This window comes from Colossoma macropomum, unplaced genomic scaffold (genome assembly GCF_904425465.1).
Source record: "Colossoma macropomum unplaced genomic scaffold, Colossoma_macropomum, whole genome shotgun sequence".
NCBI lineage: Eukaryota > Metazoa > Chordata > Actinopteri > Characiformes > Serrasalmidae > Colossoma > Colossoma macropomum.
In genome coordinates, this window is record NW_023494793.1 from 28,707,912 (window position 1) to 28,718,228 (window position 10,317).

Genomic DNA, 10,317 nt, shown 5'->3' on the forward strand with positions numbered 1-10,317 from the left:
GGCATGGTGATCTTAGGCTCATGCAGCTGCTCCAGTCCCATTCTATTGGTCAGTGTTGGTTTTCTATGGTAATTATACAAGCTGTGTCAGCAGCGGGTGCACCTTCACAAACTAGAAGGGGTGTCTGGATACTCTTGAATAGTTCTGATGTATTTTGGATACAGCCACTTCTCCTTCTGTCCAGCAGAGGGAGAATTATGTTGAAATTTTTTTTTTGATACAACTCTAATCCTTCATCAGAATGTAAACCAGTTCTACTCTAGACACCTCCACCGTCACTCAGCATGACCTGCAGCTCAGGAATGGCTGGCTCTTCTAAGTTACTAATTAGCGGTAGAGGAAGTCTGGAGCTATATTTTAAAACCGTTTGGGTTCAAAGACATGATGATGTTGTGCATTATGTACAGTCACTTCCTTATTTCACCAGTAGGTATTCCCTTTTCCATTGACTGTGCTTGGCTGGAAAAAAAACAGCACAGATCAGCATGCATTCCATCCTGGTACAGGCTGGCTTATGCTGGTCTAGTGCTGGGTGCTAGTATAGCTGAGCACCCACCATGGTCATGCTGGTTGACTAGCATACCAGCATCCAAGACACAACATACGCTGGTTTTGTTTTTACTTATTGTTTAATATGTTTACTTAGATGTTTGTAAGACTATATAAAAATCTCACAAACATCTAAATACTCATATTACACCCACACACACCGCTAAACACCATGATCAAATATAATAGGCTGAGAGGAAAAGACTTTAATTGTGCCTAAGTGTTATTTTGGAAGATTTGTACTCAATTTGCGTATCAAATAAATTGAATACTTGCACATGTAAGGTGGTCCTTTGTTGCTGTTGGGGACGCATTGGCGTTTAAAATACAAAGGTTACGTGGTCATATGTGCCCTTGACCTCCTGTAAAGGTGGTTTAAGTCATCTGATCACCATGTGCAGAGATGTATGGGACACTATTCACATCTATACTTAGCACTGACCACATGTTACATTTCCAAGAGAAAAAAATTTACTTCTTACTCCCTACATTTTCATTTAGACTTTTAAAGTACATGTTACAAGTCGCAAAAGCTAGATTTTTCTCTTTGTCTCGTCAAACAGTCGAAATGATGTGCATTTTGTATTTTTTTTCCAACAACATTGAAGTTCATAAGTGTAAAGTGAAACTGGCCACAACTAATTTTTCTTTGTTTTATGATAAAACATTTACTTTGTACTTTTATATAGTTAAGCATGTTGATACTTTTTGACTTAACTGCTGAAAAAACCCATAGGAACCACAGAGTGTTTCTGTTGTTCTTAATCGTTTTGTGATGTGTTTTGGCTTTTTCAGTGGGTTGATATCATAATGCAAAGCCTCCTGATGGTTTAACAGGTGACCAATGGCAAAATCTAAATGCATTTGATGGTTTCCTAATGGGATCTAAGGGTATTCTACAGCAAACTAGTGGTCTTGGGAACCATTAAGCCAATTCCCATTAGAAAGCAAAACTGTTTTATTACCTGATAGTTTCAACAGGAAAGTCTAATTTTGTTTCCATACTTCCCCTTTAACTTGAGGGAGATTTTAATACAGTACACTTGCTCTCCCTTAAGTACAGTTTCCCAGGACTTCTTCTAGCTCTGGAGGTCACACTGTGTCCTTTTCATGTGTTCAACTGTGATTATGAACAGTACCGACTGCTTTGTGCTTCAGAAAGTTACACTTAAAGAAGTAGCTTTTCCGAACATGCTAACATGGCTAACAACAGATGCTAGCGGCCATCAATTAGCTTGACCATGTTTGCTCAATGCTACCTGGGCATTTCAGCAAAAATACATTCAATACATTCAAAATTCCACTTGTTTAACTTCTTCCGCTTGACACAAAAGGCCTAAATGCCTGCCATTCTCAAACAGTGGTCTGACATTGGTGTTATAGTGGCCGTAACCTTTAACCTGTCTACTTTTGGGAGCTGATCTTTCACTGTCATTGCCCCTAAACTATCATTATTAATGAGTAACTGTTTACTTTCATTCACTTTTACATTTTTAGTACAAGTTATTCATTTTTCAGCATCAGGAAAAAACATATTTACCAGAAAATGACACACAAACCTGAACAACTAAATATAATCTCAAATTTTATGACAGCTCCCATTCTTGCTTTCCCTTTTTCAAAGAAATCTGCAGGCATATTTTTCCACACCTCCGAAGTTCAGTCTTAGAAGTTGGTTGCATTTTGTGCTTCTCACAATCCAAGTAATTTCAAACACATTCAGTGATGTTGAGGTCTGGATTCTGGGCTGGTCAGTCCATTGTTCTGAGAACACCTGCAGCTTCTTTGTTTGATGTGAAAATGTTCTTTTTTTGTTTATTTCCTGTTCTCAGGGCTTACTGACAGCTACACATCCTTACAGACTCGTAGTGTTGAGTCCGAGTGTCTTCTCACAGTGGAAGGATGGACAGAAACACCTGTGGATTTTTCAGATCTGAAGCAAAAACTGGAGCTTGATTTTTCTCCTCCTTCTCTAAGATGAAAGCACTGTTTATCAGATGGAGACAGTCATGGCTGCTGCTCACGTCAGTGTTAGGAAGGGCATTTCCCATTTCTGTAATGTAAAATGTTTTCCTGTTTTTTCACTTATTTGTATCTAAGCTCCTCAATAATATCGCTTGAAAAATGAATCATTTGTAAGTAAGGGCCGCTTTAACTGCAAATTAAATAAACGTAGGCTGGTCTTTGACTTTTGCACAGTACATTTTCCCTGTTTTCCTCTCCACAGACCAGAGGTCGAGAGGTGACATCACACACCGAACTGTAGGTGAAATGTGTAGGCCGGTCACATGATCTGTAATTACGGACGCGTCATGATTGTGAAGAGGTTTCTGATTGGACGGAATGAGCAGAGAGGCGGGAAGAGCTGAGAGGTAGAAAGTCAAACAGGTTGGGCTAGTTTTGCTTTCCGTGCCAATGTGAGCGTCCGGTCCACTCGTGTTCTCTCTCACACAAAACCATTAGACTTTTAATGAAATTGCGAGTGTCTCTTCGGTCTATAAGGACGCATTTGGAATTCTGGAGCTTCTGGAGCTTTAAGAGTGAAGCAGAGAGGCCAGTCTTAGAGACACAAACACAGGTGAGTGAGATGTAGAGCTGAGGTAGGAGCGCGTGCCTGTCTGTGTTCCTGCTAGTTCTCGCTTAAATGGCTAAAAATGTGTTTAACCTTATAGTGTCTTAGTCACAGGAACCTTCACCAGAATAACTTCTCTGAGCTGTATACAACATTTATATGCGGTATATTCTTAAAAATATGGGTCTTCAGTGGTTCTTTAATAAAGAGGATGGCTCTGTTTAGAACCACGAGTTCTGACTATGACCATTTCATGCTTAAATGGTTGTTTGCATGGTGAAGTGGAACCATATACAGCAGATTCTCCATCACTCTGAAGAACATTTTCACTTTTATTTAAGCTTGAAATGGTTCTACATAGAACTCATGGTTCTAAATAGAACCATTGGCTTTGCTGAAGAGCCCTTGAAGAACCATCTTTTTTAAGAGTGTACACATTATATATTTATCTTGTTGTAGTATCTGTGTGTGCGTATGTGTTTGTCTATGCTTCTGCCTTTTATTTTACTTTCATACTCGGTCTGATCATGTTCAGGCATGTCTCATCATTCCAGTGAAATCTATCTTGACTACATTTGAGAACGTTTTCAGTCTGGGTTTGTCTAAGCAAATGTAAAGGGACCTGTGATATAATTTTGGTAACTTGATAATGTTGAAGTTTAACACCTCAGCGCTATGCGAGGTGTGCCAGGTCCGGTCTGGCTATTTTGACTTCTACTAGGTAATGTTCATGTTACATCTTGCTTTCCTTGTGATGAAGGTCTCAAATGGTCATCTCCAGGGATGCACTGATAATGGACCAATGCAAGTACCTGACATTTTTCTTTGTACATACAGTGCTGTGCAAAACTCAAAGACCACCTTTCATTTATATAATTCCCAGTCAAAAGTTGTTCATTTTTGGGGTAGATCCATCAAGAGATAACCAGTACTTAAGGCTTTCGCCTTCGAGAAAGAGGAGAAAGACAAGCTTCACTTTTGCTTTAGATCTGAAAAAAAAATCCACAGGTGTTTCTGTCCACCCTTCCACTGTGAGAAGACAACTTGGTGCTATGAGTCTGAAGGGATGTCTAGCTGTCAAAAAGCCCTTATTGAGAGAGTAAAGCTAATCAAACAAAGAAGCTGTTGGAGTTCTCAGAACAATGGACTGACCACTCCAAAGTCCAGACCTCAACCAGGGTTATTATAGTTTTTAAATTTTCATTATTTTTTCATTTATTTTTTTTGTTTCAGCTTAGTTCCAGTTAGTTTTAAGGGTGCATTAATAGTTTCAGTTCTCTTAGTAGTTTCTTAAAAGCAATGGTTTTGTTTGGTTTCAGTTTTAGTTGTTATTATATATGGTATATGTATTATGTTGAGTGCTATGATGACAGGTATTTGATAAGGGTACAATAGAATTAACACAACACTAGACTGAGCTTGGCTCCAACTTTCCCTTAAAATTGCCAAATGCAGAAGAGATTCGCTTCTAAACTCTTTTTGAGAAACAAAAACTAAAGGTTTTTTCTCAGTAATTCTATTTTGTGCTAATTAGTTTCAGAGCAGACATTATAGTATCCATTATATGGATTGTGAGAAGCAGAACATGCAACCAATGTCGAAGACTGAACTTTGGATGTGTGGGAAAATATCCCTGCACATTTCCTGGGAAAACTGAAAGTAAGTCTCTGGAAGCTGTAATAAAGGCAAAGGTTGGACACACTAAATACTGATGTGATATTATATTTAGTTGTTGAAGCTTCTGTGTACATCTTTGCCTTTTACTGACACTGAAATGATACTTACTGGCTGTTTTGACTGGAAAGTAAATAAATGGAAGGTGGCCTAAACATTTACCAAATGTACAAACTGGGATAGTACCCACCTGCTGTAGTATTACAGAAAAAATCAACATTTAGGGCTCCTTCCATTGGGATATAAATGCAGTAAAATAAATAAAATAGACATTTTAGCACATTAGCCCACCATTGCCTAAATATAATACTCTTCCAGAGCACAATAAGTATCAAATATAAGCTCATATCATTAGTCAAATCAAAACATGGGTCATCATTGTGTGTCCCTACAAATTACTACAACAAACCGTAAGTACAGTATTGTCTGTTTTTGCAGGAGTTAGAGAATGTGTGTTTGAAAAAGAAGGAGGGGGAAGGTTGCTGCTGAAAGAATGATTGAGAGACACAATGAGAGAGAAAGAGCCCTCTAATAATAGGGAAGATGAGTGCGGTACAGTACAGAGAGAGGTTTGCCCTTTGTCCTCAGGTGGAGCTGAGGCTTGTGTGGAATGGAGGAATAGAGGAATGGCAAACATGCACACAATGTGTAACAGTGCAGTTCTCCTCAGAGTGTGCAGAAACAAAGTTAACATTTATTAACAGACTCAGGACACACAGGTTTGACTTTGCTTGTGAAGGTTTCTGTCCCTTTGTGACTTCAGGGTCATGTTCTCTTCTTTTGAAGCCCACATTGCATTCCTCAGCTGTAATGTAAGAAAGACTCTTCACACAGTTGTGGAAATTGATCCTGCGGGTTGGTTAGAGCCGTGACGCCAATGGTGCAGCGTCCCTCAGGTGCAGCGTGTCTGTTTTTACCTACTGCTTAGTTGTGAAGCAGTACTGATGTATGGAGAAGCTGTGGTGTTAGCCAGTGGATAGACATGACTGGCCTTGTTTTTGTGCAGAATGCTAAGTGACTCTAGTGTGTGTCTGCATGTTTGCCTCTGTGGGTGTGCATGTAATCGAGTGTGTCTGTGCCTGCAAGTGTGCATACATTTAGTACTAGACTGTGTTGATGGTATTGTCTGCACTGTTGCAGATTGGTATGCCCTGAAATGTAAATACTGGGCCAGTGATTATATCTATATCCCAAGTTTACATTTGTTAAGACAGTATTCCCTAACACCATACAAATGATGATAAATTCTGTATGCTGTGAAGAGTCATAAGTACCTGAAGGATGGGCCAGTTGACCTGTTCACTGGCCAAATGACCAATCAGTGCTCCTCTCTCAAATGTCTTCTTTTGTAGAACTGTTGTGAGGTGGGACAAGGTTTTTTTTTTTTTTTTTTTAGGAATTGTAGTATGCTTTGTTTAGAGTTGCTACATAATGTGGAGTTTACACTTGAAAAACTATGCTGCTGGGTGGAGTTCCAATTTTCATACATAGGATAACATACATTCAATACTTAAAAACTTAATAATGTAATACATAAATAAAAAAATCTTAATATAAAATAAAAAATAAAATTTTGTGATTTACATGGTTAGTAGTGGGTGGTACGGTCAAAAATGTATATCACTGTTTAATTAAGATGACTGACTATATATCATGGTATAGTGTATTTACGTGCATATTTATTTTTTTCTAAATAAAGCCATGTTGATTCTTAAGTAAACCTTTTTTGTAGATTAACAATGGTGTATTATTCTGGGTGTCCACTCCCTTTTAAAAGAACCACATTTAAGTGAAGTAGATTAACTGAAGTAAATCTAAAATATTTTTTATGGGGCAAATTGTAAAAACAGAAATGAACAATACATAGATCAATATATAGAATAACGAACAACATATAGTTTAGCCTTAGTCTGTATATTGCTTTCTAAACCCCAGGATATGAAGGCACATGTATGTAAAGCCCACAGCACCTTCTCTGAGCGTGGCAAAAACGTATATATAAAAGCCTTAGTTTAAACCCAAGACTTGTACCATGTGGGCTAAATGAACACAGTAGCACATTTACAGTACTGTTGAAACTTTTATTCATTTAATTTCCACTCTAAATCGCTTTTAAGGACAAACCTTCCATTCTTAGGAGAAAAAAAACTCCCCTGACTACTCTAGTACTGTGACCTTTCACACACATACAAAACAAATGCACTAATACACCATACATTTTGGTGAAGCAGTTTTTCTTTTGGTTGAAGGAGATTTCTTTTTATTTTTTTTTCCTTTAAAGCTTGTCCAATCACACAACAGTTGCTACAGAATAATCATTTGAGGACATATATTTGTTTTTGTTTCTTTTTTTGTTTAAACAATTCTCTTTGACAATACCAATATTATTATGGATCCCTAGTCATGAATAGTAGTCTTGACTTTGGGCAAGGTTAAAATATCTCTTTTCTCTTCCTTATTACGGCAGACCTCGTCTTGCATTACTGCACATCCTGGGAGACCAGAGACCTGCATTACTGTATTACTAAATACTGACTGTAGCTTCTTTTTGCCTGCTTTACAGGACTGTGTGGCAGAACAGAAGAGAATAAACAATAGGGAAATTGATTACTGAGAACACCTGTTCCCAAGGATGTCTGTGGACACTCTGGATCCATCTTCACGGAGACTGGCCAAAATGCCTGATGCCACACAATCATCTCCAGGCCCCCGCAAGCCAAGTGCAGTAGAGCGCCTGGCGGCCGACAAGGCCAAGTACGTCAAGAGCCAGCAGGTGGCACCGAACAAGCAGATGCCAGTCGTCCGCAAACCTTTGATGACCCCGAACAACAGCAGGCAACTTCGGCCAGGGGCCATGCAACCAACTCGCAAGGCTCCCACCAGGTCCACTGCAAGTTGTGAGGCTCCACCACTGGACTTAGAGCACTTGAGCAACTTGATTAATGGAGTTAGTGATACCATGGTACTTTCCGCTCCTCCACAGTCAGGCGGTCCTGAGAAAACGGACAAGTCTGAAGGCTTCAACCCATCCCAGCCTCTGTCCCTGACTTCACCATTGGATGAAGAGTCTTCCATCAAGTCCATTTCGTCTACAACACCTCCAATGAAGTTGTTAGCAGATGGGCTGGGAGCCAGCGCGTCTTGCACGGTTACAGTCCGGAGGGTGGATGTTAGGCCACAGGTGCCACAGATGAGGAAGCCATGCAGACCGCAGCAGCAGAACCGTCCACCCTTGCAACTGCCCGAGCAGCGTGTCCACTCGCAGCTTCTGCAACTGCTCAGGCCGTACACCCAGCCTCAACCACAGCCACTAAAACCCATTGGAATCATAAGCAGACGAGATGTAGTTATCCCCAACCTGATTCCACTTAAATCATCTACAAGTCCAGTCCAAACTTTGCCCCTTTCTGCAGAACCCCTAAAGAGCCCAACTCCTGCTTTGCCTTCTCCAGTTAGATCCCCAAAAGATACAATCCCTGATGTCCCACCACTGGCTTCTCCAGCCGTCAGATCTTCTGCGTCCACCAGCAGTGTCCCACCACAAAGTTCTCCAGCCATCACCCGCAAGTCCTCGGTAAGCTCCAGGAAGCGTTCCTCACTCACCCGCTCCAAGTCAGACGTCAGTGATCGCTTCTCCCGTGCTGGCGCAGAGGTCGAACGCTTCTTCAACTACTGTGGCCTTGACCCTTCGGACTTTGAGGAGCTGGAGCCTGGCTCCGACATTGCATCCGTTTCAAGGCTCAGGAGCGCAAGTGCCCCTGCTTCAGAGCGCTCGGCTGAAGGACAGGAGGAAGATGAGGAAGAGGAAGCAGCTAAAGATGAGAAACCCAGCTATGGCATTTCAGTCATCGAGAGGAACGCACGGGTCATTAAGTGGCTGTATGGAATGCGCCAAGCCAAGGATAGCACCAAGGTTGCCAACGTGTAGCCTGCAGAGAACAGAGGCAAGCTGCATGGATTAATACTTGCTCCTTGCTGTCCACTGCCACTATACTTCTTTAAAGCACTGACAAATTTCTTTCCAACAGAAGACTTACTATAAAGAACCCTATCGCCTGTAGCAACAATGATCTTTGCTGATCTTTAAGGGCTTTAAAGGGTTTAAAAGAAATGATCAGGGTTTGGCAACGTCATGTCTGCTGTTGCTGCTGCTGGAATGGTAATTGCTGGATTGATTTTGTGTACTACCCTCTCCATCTACTTCCAGAAAACCTTACCTAGTGCTTTGGCTGAAAAAAAAAAACTGGTGACTAACAAAGGGCTAGAGCTTAGGTCTTCAAATTCAGAAGTTTCTGGTAATGGATTTTTTCTGGATTTTTGACTCTACACCAGGTGGGCCGTGTAGGTAGGGGATTCTACTAAAATGGGCCGCAAGTGTACTTTTTATGGATTTTCAGGAAGGATGATGTCTGTTTTTGTGTCCTGTTCTTCAGCATGAGAAATGACCACTCCAACTTTTGTGTTAATATTCATAATATATATGTATATGTTTTTGCACCAAAGTGTTCATGTTTTCTATAGCTAAGGGGTTTGTGAATGGCCTAACTCAGCATTCTTTGGAACAGTTTTGTTTTGTTATATACGGCCTCCACTTTGTGAACTGAGGGCAAGGGACTATGTCAGTGTCCATTACATTGCATTTATAAACAGTGTTGACTTCAGATGATGATAGATTGACATGATAAAACAGAAATGTTAATAAATTGAAGCCAGTTTTAATTGTAGTTCCACTCATTTTGTTCAGTTATTACATTCCGTCTTGGATTAGGTCAGTTAGAAGTATTGAAAACATTGAAATAATGGAAGTAATAGAAGTAATGGAAAGAGACTGAAAGTTGGATTGTTTTTCTGAGGGTGGTGTTCATAACAGTAACTGGTATGAAAATAGCTTGCAGCAGAATATAACAGATGAAGGTCACAAACTGTATTGAAGAGATTTTTTTCAGTTGTTTCCTGTGATTATGGGCAGGAAAAGCAGAGTAAATGTGAGCCTTGCACACTTTGCCAGAGGTGGCTGTAGCTTCTCTGAATGTCCATCAAAATTCAGGAACACACAGCATGACCAGATTTTTCTTTCTTTTCTGCTGCCCTTCTCTCTGAATCAAACCCAGAATTTAGTTTCATCTAGATTTGCCTTTGAAATGTTATGCAGGCACACCAATGATGTACACTGTTAAAACTAAGGGTTCCTAGATGGTTCTTAGCTTGGAAGTACAGTTCTAGGCAAACTTTAGGTATAGAACCTTTGTTATGTGGAGGTTCTTTTTCAGTAAACATGATTTATAAATCTTAGCGTAATTTCCTTTAGTGCACTCTGAGAATAAAGTTTCCAAAAAGTGTTATTTGACAAGACCATTTTGTCAGTTGGTGTAGCATAGTGGGTAACGTGGCACCTCAGTTCCCCACTGCGGATAGGGCTGCCCACCGCTCTGGGCAAGTGTGCTCACTGCCCCTAGTGTATGTGTTCACTAGTGTGTATGTGGTGTTTCACTGCACGAATGGGTTAGATTGCGGAGGTGAAA

General features: G+C 40.4%; 1 protein-coding gene across 1 annotated transcript; it reads left to right on the forward strand.

The window, feature by feature from the left end:
- The first annotated feature begins 2,933 nt into the window (after positions 1-2,933).
- On the forward strand, positions 2,934-9,514 carry fam110a (family with sequence similarity 110 member A). Its single transcript, XM_036579083.1, has 2 exons — positions 2,934-3,127; positions 7,359-9,514. The coding sequence occupies exon 2, from the start codon at positions 7,428-7,430 to the stop codon at positions 8,721-8,723; it is 1,296 nt and encodes a 431-aa protein (XP_036434976.1). The 5' UTR covers positions 2,934-3,127; positions 7,359-7,427; the 3' UTR covers positions 8,724-9,514.
- Positions 9,515-10,317: the final 803 nt, after the last annotated feature.